Source organism: Bombina bombina, chromosome 1 (assembly GCF_027579735.1).
Source record: "Bombina bombina isolate aBomBom1 chromosome 1, aBomBom1.pri, whole genome shotgun sequence".
Classification (NCBI taxonomy): Eukaryota; Metazoa; Chordata; class Amphibia; order Anura; family Bombinatoridae; genus Bombina; species Bombina bombina.
Genome location: NC_069499.1, coordinates 764,694,337 through 764,714,670, shown reverse-complemented (window position 1 = coordinate 764,714,670; position 20,334 = coordinate 764,694,337). Strand labels below are relative to the sequence as shown.

Below are 20,334 nucleotides of genomic sequence, written 5' to 3'. Positions count from 1 at the left end.
AAGGTGCTAGGGTCCCTTCTGGCGGTGCTAAGGCCGCGGGGCATAGCAGTGGCGCCTTATCTAGACGACATCTTAATTCAGACGTCAACTTTCCAAAGAGCCAAGGCTCACACGGAAATTGTAGTGGCCTTTCTGAGGTCTCACGGGTGGAAGGTGAACATCAAAAAGAGTTCTCTCTCTCCCCTCACAAGAGTTCCCTTCCTAGGAACACTAATAGACTCGGTAGAAATGAAAATATTTCTGACGGAGGTCAGAAAGTTAAAACTCTTAACTACTTGCCGAGCTCTTCATTCCATTCCTCGGCCATCTGTAGCTCAGTGCATGGATACAATTGGATTAATGGTAGCGGCAATGAACATAGTCCCTTTTGCACGGATACACCTCAGACCACTGCAACTATGCATGCTCAAACAGTGGAATCGGGATTATGCAGATTTGTCTCCTCAAATACAGTTGGATCAGGGGACCAGAGATTCTCTTCTCTGGTGGTTGTCTCAGGATCACCTGGCTCAGGGAATGTGTTTCCGCAGACCAGAGTGGATCATCGTAATGACCGATGCCAGTCTGTTGGGCTGGGGTGCTGTCTGGGACTCCCTGAAAGCTTATGGGCTTAAAGGGCTTATGGTCTCGGGAAGAAGCTCTTCTCCCGATAAACATTCTGGAACTGAGGGCGATATTCAACGCTCTTCAGGCATGGCCTCAGCTAGCTGTGGCCAAATTCATCAGATTTCAGTCGGACAACATCACGACTGTAGCTTACATCAACCATCAAGGGGGAACAAGGAGTTCCCTAGCAATGATGGAAGTAACCAAAATAATCAGGTGGGCGTAGGATCACTCTTGCCACCTCTCAGCAATTCACATCCCAGGAGTAGACAACTGGGAAGCGGATTTTCTAAGTCGTCAGACTTTTCATCCGGGGGAGTGGGAACTCCACCCGGAGGTATTTGCCCAGCTGACTCAGCTATGGGGCACTCCAGAATTGGATCTGATGGCGTCCCGTCAGAATGCCAAACTTCCTCTTTACGGGTCCAGGTCGCGGGATCCCCAGGCGGTGTTGATAGATGCTCTAGCAGCGCCTTGGTCCTTCAATCTGGCCTATGTGTTTCCACCGTTTCCTCTCCTTCCTCGTCTGGTTGCCAGAATCAAGCAGGAGAGGGCGTCAGTGATTCTAATAGCGCCTGCGTGGCCACGCAGGACTTGGTATGCAGACCTAGTGGACATGTCATCCGTTCCACCATGGATTCTGCCAATGAGGCAGGACCTTCTACTTCAAGGTCCTTTTAAACATCCAAATCTAATTTCTTTCATGTAATTAGCAAGAGTCCATGAGCTAGTGACGTATGGGATATACATTCCTACCAGGAGGGGCAAAGTTTCCCAAACCTTAAAATGCCTATAAATACACCCCTCACCACACCCACAATTCAGTTTTACAAACTTTGCCTCCGATGGAGGTGGTGAAGTAAGTTTGTGCTAGATTCTACGTTGATATGCGCTCCGCAGCAAGTTGGAGCCCGGTTTTCCTCTCAGCGTGCAGTGAATGTCAGAGGGATGTGAGGAGAGTATTGCCTATTTGAATGCAGTGATCTCCTTCTACGGGGTCTATTTCATAGGTTCTCTGTTATCGGTCGTAGAGATTCATCTCTTACCTCCCTTTTCAGATCGACGATATACTCTTATATATACCATTACCTCTGCTGATTCTCGTTTCAGTACTGGTTTGGCTTTCTACAAACCTGTAGATGAGTGTCCTGGGGTAAGTAAATCTTATTTTCTGTGACACTCTAAGCTATGGTTGGGCACTTTGTTTATAAAGTTCTAAATATATGTATTCAAACATTTATTTGCCTTGACTCAGAATGTTCAACATTCCTTATTTTTCAGACAGTCAGTTTCATATTTGGGATAAATGCATTTGTTTCAATCATTTTTTCTTACCTTCAAAAATTTGACTCTTTTTTTCCCTGTGGGCTGTTAGGCTCGCGGGGGCAGAAAATGCTTCATTTTATTGCGTCATTCTTGGCGCAAAATTTTTTTCTGTTTCCGGCGTCATACGTGTCGCCGGAAGTTGCGTCATTTTTTTGACGTTTTTTGTGTCAAAAATGTCGGCGTTCCGGATGTGGCGTCATTTTTGGCGCCAAAAGCATTTAGGCGCCAAATAATGTGGGCGTCTTTTTTGGCGCTAAAAAATATGGGCGTCATTTTTGTCTCCACATTATTTAAGTCTCATTATTTATTGCTTCTGGTTGCTAGAAGCTTGTTCACTGGCATTTTTTCCCCATTCCTGAAACTGTCATTTAAGGAATTTGATCAATTTTGCTTTATATGTTGTTTTTTTTCTTTTACATATTGCAAGATGTTCCACGTTGCAACTGAGTCAGAAGATACTTCAGGAAAATCACTGCCAAGTGCTGGAGCTACCAAGCTAAGTGTATCTGCTATAAACTTTTGGTATCTGTTTCTCCAGCTGTTGTTTGTATTGCATGTCATGTCAAACTTATTAATGCAGATAAAATTTCCTTTAGTACTGTTACATTACCTGTTGCTGTTCCGTCAACATCTAATTTTCAGAGTGTTCCTGATAACATAAGAAATTTTATTTTTTAAATCCATTAAGAAGGCTATGTCTGTTATTTCTCCTTCTAGTATACATAAAAGTCTTTTAAAACTTCTCTTTTTTCAGATGAATTTTTAAATGAACATCATCATTCTGATACTGATAATGGTTCTTCTGGTTCAGAGGTTTCTGTCTCAGAGGTTGATGCTGATAAATCTTTGTATTTGTTCAAGATGGAATTTATTCGTTCTTTACTTAAAGAAGTATTATTTGCATTAGAAATAGAGGATTCTGGTCCTCTTGATACTAAATGTAAACGTTTAAATAAGGTTTTTAAATCTCCTGTAGTTATTCCAGAAGTGTTTTATCTCCCTGATGCTATTTCTGAAGTAATTTCCAGGGAATGGAATAATTTGGGTAATTTATTTACTCCTTCTAGACGTTTAAGCAATTATATCCTGTGCCATCTGACAGATTAGAGTTTTTTGGGACAAAAATCCCTAAGGTTATGGGGCTGTCTCTACTCCTGCTAATGTACTACTATTCCTACGGCAGATAGTACTTCATTTAAGGATCCTTTAGATAGGAAAATTGAATCCTTTCTAAGAAAAGCTTACTTATGTTCAGGTAATCTTCTTAGACCTGCTATATTTTTAGCGGATGTTGCTGCAGCTTCAACTTTTTGGTTAGAAGCTTTAGCGCAACAAGTAACAGATCATAATTTTATAGCATTATTATTATTCTATAACATGCTAATAATTTTATTGGTGATACCATCTTTTGATATCATTAGAGTTGATGTCAGGTATATGTCTCTAGCTATTTTAGATAGAAAAGCTTTATGGATTAAACTTGGAATGCTGATATGTCTTCTAAGTCAACTTTGCTTTCCCTTTCTTTCCAGGGTAAATAATCATTTTCGTTCCTTTCCTCACAACAAGGAACAAAAGCCTGATCCTTCATCCTCAGGAGCGGTATCAGTTTGGAAACTATTTCCAGTTTGGAATATATCCAAGCCTTATAGAAACCTATAGCCAGCTCCTAAGTACCTATGAAGGTGCGGCCCTTATTCCAGCTCAGCTGGTATGGGGCAGATTTCGTTTTCTTCAAAGAAATTTGGATCAATTCCGTTCTCAATCTCTGGTTTCAGAACATTGTTTCAGAAAGGTACAGAATTGGCTTCAAGTTAAGGCCTCCTGCTAAGAGATTTTTTTCTTTCCCGTGTCCCAGTTAACACAGCAAAGGCTCAGCATTTCTGAAATGTGTTTCAGATCTAGAGTTGGCTGGAGTATTTATGCCAGTTCCAGTTCTGGAACAGGGGCTGGGGTTTTATTTTATCTCTTCATTGTACCAAAGAAGGTCAATTCCTTCAGACCAGTTCCGGATCTATCATTATTGAATCGTTATGTTAGGATACCAACATTCAAGATGGTTACTGTAGGACTATCCTGCCTTTTGTTTAGCAAGGGCATTATATGTCTACAATAGATTTACAGGATGTGTATCTGCATATTCCGATTCATCCAGATCACTTTTAGTGTCTGAGATTCTCTTTTTAGACAAGCATTACCAGTTTTGTGGCTCTACCGTTTGGCCTAGCCTCAGTTCCAAGAATTTTTTTCAAAGGTTCTCGGTGCCCTTCTTTCTGTAATCAGAGAACAGGGTTTTGGTATTTCCTTATTTGGACGATATCTTGGTACTTGCTCAGTCTTCTCATTTTCGAAGAATCTCATACGAATCGACTTGTGTTGTTTCTTCAAGTTCATGGTTGGAGGATCAATTTACCAATCAGTTCATTGATTCCTCAGACAAGGGTAACCTTTTTCGGTTTCTAGATAGATTCAGTGTCTATGACTCTGTCCTTGTCAGACAAGAGAAGTTTAACATTGATATCAGCTTGTCAAAACCTTCAGTCACAATCATTCCCTTTGGTAGCCTTATGCATGGAAATGTTGGGTCTTAGGACTGCCGCATCAGATGCGATCTCCTTTGCTCGTTTTCACATGCGACCTCTTCAGCTCTGTATGCTGAACCAATGGTGCAGGGATTACTCAAAGATATCTCAATTAATATCTTTAAACCGATTTTACGACAGTCTCTGACATGGTGGACAGATCACCATCGTTTAGTTCAGGGGGCTTTTTTGTTCTTCCGACCTGGACTATAATCTCAACAGATGCAAGTCTTACAGGTTGGGGAGCTGTGTGGGGGTATCTGACGGCACAAGGGGTTTGGGAATCTCAGGAGGTGAGATTTCCGATCAATATTTTGGAACTCCGTGCAATTTTCAGAGCTCTTCAGTCTTGGCCTCTTCTGAAGAGAGAGTTGTTCATTTGTTTTCAGATAGACAATGTCACAACTGTGGCATACATCAATCATCAAGGAGGGACTCACAGTCCTCTGGCTATGAAAGAAGTATCTCGAATTTTGGTTTGGGCGGAATCCAGCTCCGGTCTAATCTCTGCGGTTCATATCCCAGGTATGGACAATTGGAAAGCGAATTATCTCAGTCGCCAAACGTTGCATCCGGGCGAATGGTCTCTTCACCCAGATGTTTTTCTTCAGATTGTTCTAATGTGGGAACTTCCAGAAATAGATCTGATGGCTTCTCATCTAAACAAGAAACTTCCCAGGTATCTGTCCAGATCCCGGGATCCTCAGGCGGAGGCAGTGGATGCATTATCACTTCCTTGGAAGTATCATCCTGCCTATATCTTTCCGCCTCTAGTTCTTCTTCCAAGAGTAATCTCTAAGATTCTCAAGGAATGCTCGTTTGCTCTGCTGGTAGCTCCGGCATGGCCTCACAGGTTTTGGTATGCGGATCTTGTCCGGATGGCCTCTTGCCAACCGTGGACTCTTCCGTTAAGACCAGACCTTCTGTCTCAAGGTCCTCTTTTCCATCAGGATCTGAAATCCTTAAATTTAAAGGTATGGAGATTGAACGCTTGATTCCTGGTCAAAGAGGTTTCTCTGACTCTGTGATTAATACTATGTTACAGGCTCGTAAATCTGTATCCAGAGAGATATATTATAGAGTCTGGAAGACTTATATTTCTTGGTGTCTTTCTCATCATTTTTCTTGGCATTCTTTTAGAATAACCGAGAATATTACAGTTTCTTCAGGATGGTTTAGATAAGGGTTTGTCCGCAAGTTCCTTGAAAGGACAAATCTCTGCTCTTTCTGTTCTTTTTCACAGAAAGATTGCTATTCTTCCTGATATTCATTGTTTTGTACAAGCTTTGGTTCGTATAAAGCCTGTCATTAAGTCAATTTATCCTCCTTGGAGTTTGATTTTGGTTCTGGGGGCTCTTCAAGCTCCTCCATTTGAACCTATGCATTCATTGGACATTAAATTACTTTCTTTGAAAGTTTTGTTCCTTTTGGCCATCTCTTCTGCCAGAAGAGTTTCTGAATTATCTGCTCTTTCTTGTGAGTCTCCTTTTCTGATTTTTCATCAGGATAAGGCGGTGTTGCGAACTTCTTTTGAAATTTTACCTAAGTTGTGAATTCCAACAACATTAGTAGAGACATTGTGGTTCCTTCATTATGTCCTAATCCTAAGAATTCTAAGGAGAAATCGTTGCATTCTTTGGATGTTGTTAGAGCTTTGAAATATTATGTTGAAGCTACTAAGTCTTTCCGAAAGACTTCTAGTTTATTTGTTATCTTTTCCGGTTCTAGAAAGGCCAGAAAACTTCTGCCATTTCTTTGGCATCTTGGTTGAAATCTTTAATTCATCTTGCCTATGTTGAGTCGGGTAAAACTCCGCCTCAGAGGATTACAGCTCATTCTACTAGGTCAGTTTCTACTTCCTGGGCGTTTAGGAATGAAGCTTCGGTTGTTCAGATTTGCAAAGCGGCAACTTGGTCCTCTTTGCATACTTTTACCAAATTCTACCATTTTGATGTATTTTCTTCTTCTGAAGCAGTTTTTGGTAGAAAAGTACTTCAGGCAGCGGTTTCAGTTTGAATCTTCTGCTTATGTTTTTCATTAAACTTTATTTTGGGTGTGGATTATTTTCAGCAGGAATTGGCTGTCTTTATTTTATCCCTCCCTCTCTAGTGACTCTTGTGTGGAAAGATCCACATCTTGGGTAGTCATTATCCCATACGTCACTAGCTCATGGACTCTTGCTAATTACATGAAAGAAAACATAATTTATGTAAGAACTTACCTGATAAATTCATTTCTTTCATATTAGCAAGAGTCCATGAGGCCCGCCCTTTTTTGTGGTGGTTATGATTTTTTTGTATAAAGCACAATTATTCCAATTCCTTATTTTATATGCTTTCGTACTTTTTTCTTATCACCCCACTTCTTGGCTATTCGTTAAACTGAATTGTGGGTGTGGTGAGGGGTGTATTTATAGGCATTTTAAGGTTTGGGAAACTTTGCCCCTCCTGGTAGGAATGTATATCCCATACGTCACTAGCTCATGGACTCTTGCTAATATGAAAGAAATGAATTTATCAGGTAAGTTCTTACATAAATTATGTTTTCTCTGCGTCTGACTGCTTGGAGATTGAACGCCTAATTCTATCTAAGCGTGGTGTCTCTGAGTCGGTTATCGATACCCTGATTCAGGCTAGAAAGCCGGTCACCAGGAAAATCTACCATAAGATTTGGCGAAAATATCTTTGTTGGTGCGAATCCAAGGGTTACTCATGGAGTAAGATTAGGATTCCCAGGATATTGTCCTTTCTCCAAGAAGGATTGGAGAAAGGATTATCAGCTAGTTCCTTAAAAGGACAGATATCTGCTTTGTCTATTCTTTTACTCTAACGTCTGGCAGAGGTACCAGACGTTCAAGCATTTAGTCAGGCTTTAGTCAGAATCAAGCCTGTTTATAGACCTGTGGAGTCTGAATTTAGTTCTTTCAGTTCTGCAAGGGGTTCCGTTTGAACCTTTACATTCCATAGATATTAAACTTTTATCTTGGAAAGTTTTGTTTCTGGTAGCTATCTCTTCTGCTCGAAGAGTTTGAGTTATCTGCTTTGCAGTGTGACTCACCTTATTTGGTGTTCCACGCAGATAAGGTAGTTTTGCGTACCAAACCCGGTTTTCTTCCTAAGGTTGTGTCTAATAAGAATATTAATCAGGAAATTGTTGTTCCTTCTCTGTGTTCTAATCCGTCTTCGAAGAAGGAACGTCTGTTACACAATCTTGATGTGGTTCGTGCTTTAAAGTTCTATTTACAAGCAACTAAGGATTTCAGACAAACAACTTCATTGTTTGTCATCTATTCTGGTAAGAGGAGAGGTCAGAAGGCGACTGCTACCTCTCTTTCCTTTTGGCTGAAAGCATCATCCGTCTGGCCTATGAGACTGCTGGCCAGCAGCCTCCTGAAACAATTACTGCTCATTCTACCAGAGCAGTGGCTTCCACATGGGCTTTTAAAAATGAGGCTTCTGTTGAACAGATTTGTAAGGCAGCGACTTGGTCTTCGCTGCATACTTTTTCCAAATTTTATAAATTCAATACTTTTGCTTCTTCGGAGGCTATTTTTGGGAGGAAGGTTTTACAAGCAGTGGTGCCTTCTGTTTAAGGTACCTGTCTTGTTCCCTCCCTTCATCCGTGTCCTAAAGCTTTGGTATTGGTATCCCACAAGTAAAGGATGAATCCGTTGGCTGGATACACCTTACAAGAGAAAACAGAAATTATGCTTACCTGATAAATTACTTTCTCTTGTGGTGTATCCAGTCCACGGCCCGCCCTGGCTATTAAGTCAGGTAGATTTTTTTGTTTAAACTACAGTCACCACTGCACCCTATGGTTTCTCCTTTTTCTTCCTAACCTCCGGTCGAATGACTGGGGAGTGGAGCTAGAGGGGGAGCTATATGGACAGCTCTGCTGTGTGCTCTCTTTGCCACTTCCTGTTAGGAAGGAGAATATCCCACAAGTAAAGGATGAATCCGTGGACTGGATACACCACAAGAGAAAGTAATTTATCGGGTAAATTCTGTTTTTCCTCTGTAAGCGCCTTAGCTATTAATGGTTGGAATATTGCCTCTAGCTTGGGGAGCAGTGGATCTTGTATGTTGGATGAAGTTCCTTCCCATCTTTCTTTGCAGAGTGGTTATGCTGTTTGCCGGTTTAATCCTGGAGAGTAATATATTTTGTAGATAGTCTAAGATGTTGAGGTGGTTTTGTTGTAAAATCAGTTCTGGTAGAATATCCCGGGGACGGGGGACGGGGGACATTGCTTGTGTGATCGCTGCCGCAACAGGCCTCAGATGTCCTTTTCCGTCCCCAGGGTCATTTATACAGCAATATGGGTTAAGGTTGTATTGTATGTCACTCAGAGGCACAAAGTCAACTGTAGTGGTGATATCTGCTGTGATTGAAGAGTAAAAGTCGGGGGATTATTGTCTCCTCTCCCGTAGCTCCAGAAAGATGCAAACGCACAGAGCAGCTGTTACAACATTATGTTTATTTTTGTATGTGTTATATGCCTCTTTCATGGTAAAGTGTGCTGTCGATCACATTCATTTGGGGGGCTTACACTCTTTCTCTCTTTCTCTCTCTTGTGGCCGATTAGCTTTATTTATTTTTACTAAATGTTATTATTCTGTAATGCAGTAGTGCACTTGCTCTGTGTTGCTGTTGGGAGAGTATATTCACAGCTTTACAGAGTGCGCTGGCAAGCATTTGTCGAGGATTTTTCTTATCTTTGCAGGTTTTTGAGCATGCTACACTGTAATCAAGCAGCCTGAGCGTTAAGCTTTTTTCCAGTTGGTCTGATTTGCGCCCTTCTCTCATTTAATTATTTAAGTTTGTCTGTTAATCTTTTATACTTTAGTGGTGTTCTTTCATTTATGTGTCTCTAGTCATATTCTCTTTCATGTAATTAGCAAGAGTCCATGAGCTAGTGACGCATGGGATATACATTCCTACCAGGAGGGGCAAAGTTTCCCAAACCTCAAAAATGCCTATAAATAACACCCCTCACCACACCCACAATTCAGTTTTACAAACTTTGGGGATCTATTTCATAGGTTCTCTGTTATCGGTCGTAGAGATTTCTTCTCCTACCTCCCTTTTCAGATCGACAATATACTCTTATATACCATAACCTCTACTGATTCTCGTTTCAGTACTGGTTTGGCTATCTGCTATATGTAGATGAGTGTCTTAGGGTAAGTAAGTCTTATTTCTATTCATGACACTCAAAACTATGGTTGGGCACTTTATATGTAAAGTTCTAAATATATGTGTTAAAACTTATATTTGCCTTGATTCAGGATAATCAGTATTCCTTCTTTCAGACTGCCAGTTTTCATCATTTACGGCGTCATAGTTGGCGCCGGAAGTGTTCACGTGATTGCGTCATTTTTGACGTATGTGTATTGCGGATGTTTTTTTGGCGCCAAAAAATATGGGCGTCATTCTTGGCGCCAAAATATGTGGGCGTTATACTTGGCGCCAAAAATGTGGGCGTCATACTTGGCACCAGTTTTTTTCACATTATTTCAGTCTCACTTTTTAGTTGCTTCTGGTTTTCTAGAAGCTTGTTTCCTTTTGCATTTTTTCCCATTCCTGAAACTGCCATTTAAGGAATTTGATAATTTTGCTTTATATGTTGTTTTTTCTATTACATATTACAAGATGTCACTACCTGACCCTGGATCAGAATCTACTTCTGGAAAGACGCTGCATGATGTCGGTTCTACCAAAGCTAAGTGCATTTGTTGTAAACTTTTGGTAACTGTTCCTCCGGCTGTAGTTTGTGTTAGTTGTCATGATAAACTATCAAACGCAGATAGTATTTCCATTAGTAATAATCCATTACCTGTTGTTGTTCCTTCAACATCTAATGTTCAGGATGTTCCTGTTAATGTAAAAGAATTTGTTTCTAATTCTATTCGGAAGGCTCTGTCTGTTATTCCTCCTTCTAGTAAACGTAAGAGGTCTTTTAAAACCTCTCATATTTCAGATGAATTTTTAAATGACCACCATCATTCTGACTTATCTATTTCTGATGAGGATCTATCTGGTTCAGAAGATTCTGCCTCAGATATTGACACTGATAAATCTTCATATTTGTTTAAGATGGAGTTTATTCGTTCTTTACTTAAAGAAGTGTTGATTGCATTAGATATGGAGGAGTCTAGTCCTCTTGATATTAAAACTAATAAGCATTCAGTTTTTAAACCTCATGTAGTTATTCCAGAAGTTTTTCCAGTTCCTGATGCTATTTCAGAAGTAATTTCTAGGGAATTGGATAGTCTGGGTACTTCATTTACTCCTTCTCCAAGGTTTAAGAAATTGTACCCTTTGCCATCTGATAGATTAGAGTTTTGGGAGAAAATCCCCAAAGTTGATGGGGCTATCTCTACTCTTGCTAAACGTACTACTATTCCTACGGCAGATAGTACTTCGTTTAAAGATCCTTTAGATAGGAAGCTTGAATCCTTTCTAAGGAAGGCTTATTTATGTTCAGGTAATCTTCTTAGACCTGCTATTTCTTTGGCTGATGTCGCTGCAGCTTCCACTTTCTGGTTGGAGGCTTTAGCGCAATAAGTGTCAGACCATAATGTTTATAGCTTTGTTAAACTTCTTCAACATGCTAATAACTTTGTTTGTGATGCCATTTTCGATATCATTAGAACTGATGTCAGGTATATGTCTTTAGCTATTTTAGCCAGAAGAGCTTTATGGCTTAAGTCTTGGAATGCAGATATGACTTCTAAGTCAACGTTGCTTTCTCTTTCTTTCCAAGGTAATAAATTATTTGGTTCTCAGTTAGATTCAATAATTTCAACTGTTACTGGGGGGAAGGGAGCCTTTTTGCCTCAGGATAAAAAAATCTAAAGGTAAATATAGGGCTGCTAATCGTTTTCGTTCCTTTTGTCAGAATAAGGAACAAAAGCCTGACCCTTCCCCTAAAGGAACAGTTTCAGTTTGGAAACCTTCTCCAGTCTGGAATAAATCCAAGCCTTTTAGAAAGTCAAAACCAGCTTCCAAATCTGCATGAAGGTGCGGCCCTCATTCCAGCACAGCTGGTAGGGGGCAGGTTACGTTTTTTCAAAGATTCAACAACTAGTTAAACTAATTGTAATAGAGGATACAATCCAGTTTAAGAAAAGAAAACCAATACTGCAATAGTATAATACTAGTTAACTCTGCTGATGCGAAAGTATATTTTAATTAAAATAGTTCCATTCCATTCATACAATTAAACTGTATTAAATCAACAAGGAACTCACACACACTCAAATAACAGAGCTGAAAGAATAAAAGCACTTAAACTCTGTTGATTGCACTATGGCAATAAAGTATAAGAACCAATATTTAGAGTATCACCCAGTCCTCTGTCAAAATTTAAAGTGTTAAATATAGACTAAGCCCTTACAATCCGAGGACTAATTATTTTTATCATTACACTATTAAAGAACAGAGGCTGGGAAGGCTATAGTAGGTTCAATAAGGCATATTTTCAACAAGAGTAAGCAAGTTAAAAAACGAACAGGAGAGACTGAGCTACCCCTGTCGGACCCCTGACGCGCGTTTCACAAAGGAAGGCTCAAGCGTTTTTCTGAAATGTGTTTCAGACCTGGAGTCAGCTGGGGTAATTGTGCCAGTTCCAGTTCTGGAACGGGGCCTGGGGTTTTATTCAAATCTGTTCATTGTTCCAAAGAAAGAGAATTCTTTCAGACCAGTTCTGGATCTAAAAATATTGAATCGTTATGTAAGGATACCAACATTCAAAATGGTGACTATAAGGACTATTCTGCCTTTTGTTCAGCAAGGGCATTATATAGACTTACAGGATGCATATCTTCATATTCCAATTCATCCAGACCACTATCAGTTCCTGAGATTCTCTTTTCTAGACAAGCATTACCAGTTTGTTGCTCTTCCTTTTGGCCTAGCAACAGCTCCAAGGATCTTTTCAAAGGTTCTCGGTGCCCTTCTCTCTGTAATCAGGGAGCAGGGTATTGCGGTATTTCCTTATTTGGACGATATCTTGGTACTTGCTCAGTCTTTACATTCTGCAGAATCTCACACAAATCAACTTGTGTTGTTTCTTCAAAGACATGGTTGGAGGATCAATTTACCAAAGAGTTCCTTGATTCCTCAGACAAGGGTAACCTTTTTGGGTTTCCAAATAGATTCAGTGTCCATGACTTTGTCTCTAACAGAAAAGAGACGTCTGAAATTGGTTTCAGCTTGTCGAAACCTTCAGTCTCAATCATTCCCTTCGGTAGCTCTGTGCATGGAAATTTAGGTCTCATGACTGCTGCATCGGACGCGATCCCTTTTGCTCGTTTTCACATGAGACCTCTCCAGCTTTGTATGCTGAACCAATGGTGCAGTGATTATACAAAGCTATCACAATTAATATCCTTAAATCCCAATGTTCGATCTTCTCTGACTTGGTGGTTGGATCACCATCGTTTAGTTCAAGGGGCCTCTTTTGTTCGTCCAATCTGGACTGTGATCTCAACAGATGCGAGTCTTTCAGGTTGGGGAGCTGTATGGGGATCTCTGACAGCGCAGGGGGTTTGGGAATCTCAGGAGGCGAGATTACCAATCAACATTTTGGAACTCCGTGCGATTTTCAGAGCTCTTCAGTTCTGGCCTTTTCTGAAGAGAGAATTGTTTATTTGTTTTCAGACAGACAATGTCACAACCGTGGCATATGTCAATCATCAAGGGGGGACTCACAGTCCTCAGGCTATGAAAGAAGTATCTTGGATACTTGTATGGGCGGAATCCAGCTCCTGTCTAATTTCTGCGGTTCACATCCCAGGTATAGACAATTGGGAAGCAAATTATCTCAGTCGCCAGACGTTACATCCGGGCGAATGGTCTCTTCACCCAGAGGTATTTCTTCAGATTGTTCAAATCTGGGGACTTCCAGAAATAGATCTGATGGCCTCTCATCTAAACAAGAAACTTCCCAGGTATCTGTCCAGATCCAGGGATCCTCAGGCGGAAGCGGTGGACGCGTTGTCACTTCCTTGGAATTATCAACCTGCTTATATCTTTCCGCCTCTAGTTCTTCTTCCAAAAGTGATTTCCAAAATCCTAATAGAGCGTTCGTTTGTTCTGCTGGTGGCTCCAGCATGGCCACGCAGGTTTTGGTATGCGGATCTCGTTCGGATGGCCAGTTGCCAACCTTGGACACTTCCATTAAGGCCAGACCTTCTATCTCAAGGCCCATTTTTCCATCAGGATCTCAAATAATTAAATTTGAAGGTATGGAGATTGAACGCTTAATACTTAGTCATAGAGGTTTCTCTGACTCAGTGATTAATACTATGTTACAGACTCGTAAATCTGTGTCTTGAAAGATCTATTACCGAGTCTGGAAGACTTACATTTCTTGGTGTTCTTCACATAAATTCTCTTGGCATTCTTTTAGAATTCCTAGAATTTTACAGTTTCTTCAGGATGGTTTAGAAAAAGGTTTGTCTGCAAGTTCCTTGAAGGGACAAATCTCTGCTCTTTCTGTACTTTTTCACAGAAAGATTGCTAATCATCCTGATATTCATTGTTTTGTTCAGGCTTTGGTTCGTATTAAGCCTGTCATTAAGTAAATTTCTCCTCCTTGGAGTCTTAATTTGGTTCTGAGGGCTTTACAGGCTCCTCCGTTTGAACCTATGCATTCTCTGGATATTAAATTACTTTCTTGGAAAGTTTTATTCCCTTTGGCCATCACTTCTGCTAGAAGAGTTTCTGAGCTATCTGCTCTTTCTTGTGAATCTCCTTTTCTGATTTTTCATCAGGATAAGGCAGTGTTGCGGACTTCATTTAATTTTTTACCTAAAGTTGTGAATTCTAACAACATTAGTAGAGAAATTGTTGTGCCTTCTTTGTGTCCTAATCCTAAGAATACTCTGGAGAGATCTTTACATTCTTTGGATGTGGTTAGAGCTTTGAAATATTATGTTGAAGCTACTAAAGATTTCAGGAAGACTTCTAGTCTTTTTGTTATCTTTTCTGGTTCTAGGAAAGGTCAGAAGGTTTCTGCCATTTCTTTGGCTTCTTGGTTAAAGTCTTTGATTCATCATGCTTATGTGGAGTCGGGTAAATCCCTGCCTCAAAGGATTACGGCTCATTCTACTAGGTCAGTTTCTACTTCTTGGGCTTTTAAGAATGAAGCTTCTGTTGATCAGATTTGCAAAGCAGCAACTTGGTCTTCTTTGCATACTTTTACTAAATTCTACCATTTTGATGTTTTTTCTTCTTCTGAAGCAGTTTTTGGTAGAAAAGTACTTCAGGCAGCTGTTTCAGTTTGATTCTTCTGCTTATAATTTCAGTTTTTTTCATTATAAGATTAAAACTTTTTGATTTGGGTTGTGGATTATTTTTTCAGCGGCATTGGCTGTCTTTATTTTATCCCTCCCTCTCTAGTGACTCTTGCGTGGAAGTTCCACATCTTGGGTATCTGCTATCCCATACGTCACTAGCTCATGGACTCTTGCCAATTACATGAAAGAAAACATAATTTATGTAAGAACTTACCTGATAAATTCATTTATTTCATATTGGCAAGAGTCCATGAGGCCCACCCTTTTTGTGGTGGTTATGATTTTTTTGTATAAAGCACAATTATTCCAATTCCTTGTTGATGCTTTCGCTCCTTTCTTATCACCCCACGTCTTGGCTATTCGTTAAACTGATTTGTGGGTGTGGTGAGGGGTGTATTTATAGGCATTTTGAGGTTTGGGAAACTTTGCCCCTCCTGGTAGGTATGTATATCCCATACGTCACTAGCTCATGGACTCTTGCTAATATGAAAGAAATTAATTTATCAGGTAAGTTCTTACCTAAATTATGTTTTATCAATTATGGAACCTAATAAAACTGTCCCCACAGTTACATGTTTATACTCTCTTTGTTTGAGGGGAGATCCACAGATCATATTTTTTCACAGACTTTGTGTGTGCTTTGCAAAACTGTTTGTCCTCCTGCTCATCTTTGCAATAGTAGTTTGGTTAATGCAATGCACTCTAGTCTGTCTGTTTAAATGGTCTTCCCTAATAGTGCTTGCCCTACCTCCTTCTGTACCTCTCAGGGAGGTTCAATGGATTTTGAACCTGGTTTTAAAGACTGTACGTTCAACCATATTTAAAATTTTAAAGTCTTTTGAGCTTATTGCTTCAGTAGACATGTCTGCCCTACCATATCTCAAAGACATAGGGAGGCCCCAAATGCATTTCATTAGTCTAATTCTGATTTTCTTCTCTGTCTTCTGATGGTGATTTAACATAAGATGGTCAGGATTCCATCTCTGATCAGGAACATTTATGTTTCCTATTGTGAGAGGTTCTAAGACCTTAGGAACTCAAGACCCTAAACTTTCTGAGGATAAAGCTGTGAAACAGCTGGGCTTAATTTTTAAGCTAAATCTCCTGAGGTTTTTCCAGTTCCTGAGGCAATTTCAGAGATAATCTCTAAGGAATGGTCCAAACCTGTAATACTTTTTTCTCCATCTTCTAAATTAAAAAAAAATTAAAAAAAATTCCTTTACTGGCATCCAATGGTGAGTTATGGGTAGATTGTGCAATGACTACTATTCCCTTAAAGGATAGTACGTATTTTAGAGACCACATTGATTAAAAATTGAAGGCTTTCCATGGAATTTTATTTTTCTGCAGGTAGTCCTCTTTCTTTCTTTTCTTCCCCGTTTCGCAGAAAAGTCCTTCAGGCCTCAGTGTCTAGCAAAATAAGGGACTGCCTTATCATTTTTGTCCTGCCCATATTCTTGTGGACTCCGCAGCTTTGCTATGAGGTACCACAAATCAAGGCTCATGAACTCTCAATACCTTAGGCAAAAAAACATAAACATAATTTATTCTTACATGAAAATTACTTTCTTTATGGTGGTGAGAATCCACAAGACCCGCTCTGTAGTAATCCTGTGTTTCTTTGGTGGCAGTTTTAATTTGCACTTTTTATACCCTGCTTTTTCTTTCCTGCCTTTCTGTTAATTTGTTATTTTCCCCTTCTCAGCTGTAGTTAGACTGATATATGCAGGGAGGTGGGAGGGATTTAAAACTCTTGCTATTTGGGATATCTTTTTCACCTAGTAGTGGCAAGGAGAAGTTGAATCCCACACATAAAGGTTTGCGGACTCTCACCACCATGAAAGAAAGGAATTTATCAGGTAAGTATAAATTATGTTTTTGAGTACAATTTCCCTAAGCAGCTGTGATGTATCTAGACCAGGCAGTATGAAGGAGTCGGTGAAAGTTTAAGTTTTGGCAGTGAGCAGCCAAAGAAATTTTAGATACGAGGAAACAGCAGTTTTTTGTTTTTTTGGGGGGGAATTGTATTTTTTATTTTAGCCACAATGTTATTGACAGTGCTGGACATCCATCCAGTGTGGGACATCTGGCAGCCAGTGGAAAAATGAAACATCTTTTATCATGTAAAGGAAAGAACAGTAAATAAACACGTTACATGTATTTTTGCATAAAATGATTTAAAGGAATATGAAAATCCAAAAAATGTATTTTGTGATTTAAATAAAAAAAAAAGATACTAAGAAAACAAAGAAAAATGTATAAAAGAAGGAAATTAAAGTTTAAAATTGCATGTTATATCTGAATCATGAAAGAAAACATTTGGATTTCATATCCCTTTGAACATAACCTGTTTTACATTTATATTGGGAAATATATGTCTGTCTATAAGTCACACAAATATTGATGTTTAGCAGCTGACAATGACAAGGGCAGTAGCTGCATTGGGTGCTATGAACAGGCCTCCACTAGCATTTAAAATCAATTTAGAATGTTGCTGTTATCTTATTAACATTGCTAAGTTTCCATTGGAAAAAAGTGCAAAGAGAAAATATTATATGTTCAGCACTGAGCATCGGGCAGGTTTAAAGGGACAGTCAAGTCCAAAAAAAAAAAACTGTTTCAAATAGGGCATGTAATTTTAAACAACTTTCCAATTTACTTTTATCACCAATTTTGCTTTGTTCTCTTGGTATTCTTAGTTGAAAGCTAAACCTAGGAGGTTCATATGCTAATTTCTTAGACCTTGAAGGCCGCCTCTAATCTAAATGCATTTTGATATTTTTTCACCACTAGAGGGCATTAGTTCATGTGTTTCATATAGATAACATTGAGCTTATGCACGTGAATTTACCATGGAGACAGCTCTGATTGGCTAAAATGCAAGTCTGTCAAAAGAACTGAAATAAGGGGGCAGTCTGCTGAGGCTTAGATACAAGGTAATTACAGAGGTAAAATGTGTATAATTATAATTGCGTTGGTTATGCAAAACTGGGGAATTGGTAATTAAGGGATTATCTATCTTTTAAAACAGCAAAAATTGTGGTGTTGACTAGAAAAAAAGTTTATTACGGTTTCTGAGCAGGCATAGTATTTGAATCCTGATTCTCTAGTCACATGTAGTATATGTATGTATGTATGCTGCTGAAACGGTTTTATTTTAAGCTTTTTTACTCAATGAAATATATAGCAAAAATGCTTTTATTTAAAATTTAAATGAAATTTGACTTTTCTATGTCTTTAAATATATACTTAAATTATCCACTCACACACATACACGCGTTTGTGTATGTATGTATGTATGTGTATGTGTGTGTGTGTATGTATATATATATATATATATATATATATATATATATATATATATATATATATATATATATATATATATATATATATATGTGTGTATATATATATATATATACATACATACATACATACATACATACATACATACATACATACATACATACATACATACATACACTCTCACACAAATTTTTAGCACAGGATCGTTGTATAAAATTGATGAGCTAAATAATGCTTGTATGTATAATGCTAATTGAAAATTTTAAAGCCAGTCTCCTACATGGTAGAATGTGAGAAGTTATATAGAACAGAATATTGACTTTGTACTGATGTATCCTCTCACGTTGAATCGGCTGCATTCAATGCAAAATTTAAATGAATGAACACTGCTTCTGCTAGAGGGAACTGGTCACAACGACACAGTGACATCAGGTCTGAGGATGGTTGATATTAAACCAGTCAGTGCTCACATCTTTTGAAAGAAAGGACAAGTTTTGTATTACAGAAAGGAAATTTAATTCTGCTAAATTATCCTAATCTTTTTATTATTAATACAAAGTCTGCATGCATTTTTGTTTTCTAGCTTAGCATATATGAAGAAAAATTAACATTATGCTGCTGTGTTGGTTTTCTTTAGTAATGTGAAGACTGACGCAGGATGGAGGGGGTTTCCACTGCACACCTTGTCATTATCCCCGTGGAGGGGATGACCTGCAACTCCTGCGTCCAAACAATTGAGCAAAAAATTCAGAGCCTAAACGGGGTTCACAGTATTCAGGTGAGTACCTACATGTTCAGAACAAGGGATACTGTGTCATTGTATTTTGTCTTATTTACTATTGGAATTGGCAGAATGATGCACTATTCATTAGTCATGAAATAAGTATGAAACTAGTTTGTTAGCATTTAGGAAAAACCCTTCCTTGTTTTAGGTCTGCTTTCTTACTTCTGTTTATAGTCACAGCAGGCTACATAGCCGATCAGCCTTCTGGGTTCCCTTTGTCTAAGGACCGTAAAACTGTACACAGAACACGTCTTGGCAAATTCTACACAATCTTAAATTAGACTTTTACATTATACAGGGGGCTGGAAAATGATTGAAAAAATACTTTTGTCAGAAAAAAAAATCTACTGCTTATTTGAGTATGTGTTATTGTATTGTCTTTTCATTATGCATTTGTTAATTATGCAAATCTACTGCATTATATGGTCCTTTAATCTTTTGCATCATTCTGGCAATCTCTATATACAATTCTCATTTTTTTCTTCTTAAAGGGACAGTAAACACCTTGTAGTTACAAAACATTTCTGTTGTCTTGCCATAAAACAACATATCAGCCGAGTCTTAACATTTTTAAAACAGCATCTTTTTTACTGCAATTGTTTTCAATAGCCAAACTTCACCCACTATTTGCCTTGTTTGGAGGAGCCAATCTGGGTTTTACTCTGCAGACAAAAAGGGTAGTCGTGATAAGAATGTTAGTGCAAAAAGCGTTGTTTAGTTATCTGATAAAGCCAGTTAGGGAACGATATATAGCAGAGTTAGACTTGAGAAGTCAACAAGGTGTAATTCAAGCTCTGAGAATTAGAAAATCCACATCTCCAGAGCTAAATGACCTGAAAAAGGGACAAAATAAATAGTGCAAGTATATTCTAAAGTTATCTCTTTACGTCAAACATTTTATATTAAAATCTCAAGGTGTTTACTGCCCCTTTTAATAAAATGTATTTACGCTCCTCCATTTCAATACCGGGTTCTAAATTTGAAATAGATTTACTAACCCCTGGCATAAAATAAAGATAAGTAAATAGGCTGCTGCTGGACAAACACATAGCCCAATGTAAATATGTTGTCACTATGACAGAGACTGTGTAGTGAACTTCTATCCTGCATAATGAAGTATATGTTTACCTAGACAATAAAGGAACACTACATTATTAATGCATAATGAAAAGGCAATGCAATAACACTTGAATTTCAAATGATCATTAGTGTTTCAAGATAGAATTTCAAAGGAGCGACTACCTCCTTTGAAATTCTAATTTGAAAAAACTAATGATCATTTGATAGAAAATACAAGACTGCTTACAAGTGGAACATGAAATGGTTGGTGATGTGATACACAGAAACAATTAAACAAGTCTTCAACCAGAACTGATAAAAAATATGAGATACTTGGTTATCTGTGGATTATGAGTATTATAGGAGG

At 38.7% G+C, this 20,334-nt stretch overlaps 1 protein-coding gene across 1 annotated transcript in view; it reads left to right on the top strand.

Annotated features, from left to right (window-relative positions):
• The window catches only part of LOC128660866 (copper-transporting ATPase 1-like), a 157,623-nt gene that overhangs the window by 38,428 nt on the left and 98,861 nt on the right, over window positions 1–20,334 (top strand). The window contains exon 2 of the mRNA XM_053714949.1: window positions 18,762–18,902. Within this exon, the coding sequence (XP_053570924.1) occupies window positions 18,783–18,902 (120 nt within the window). The 5' untranslated portion in view covers window positions 18,762–18,782. The remainder of the gene's footprint in view (window positions 1–18,761; window positions 18,903–20,334) is intronic.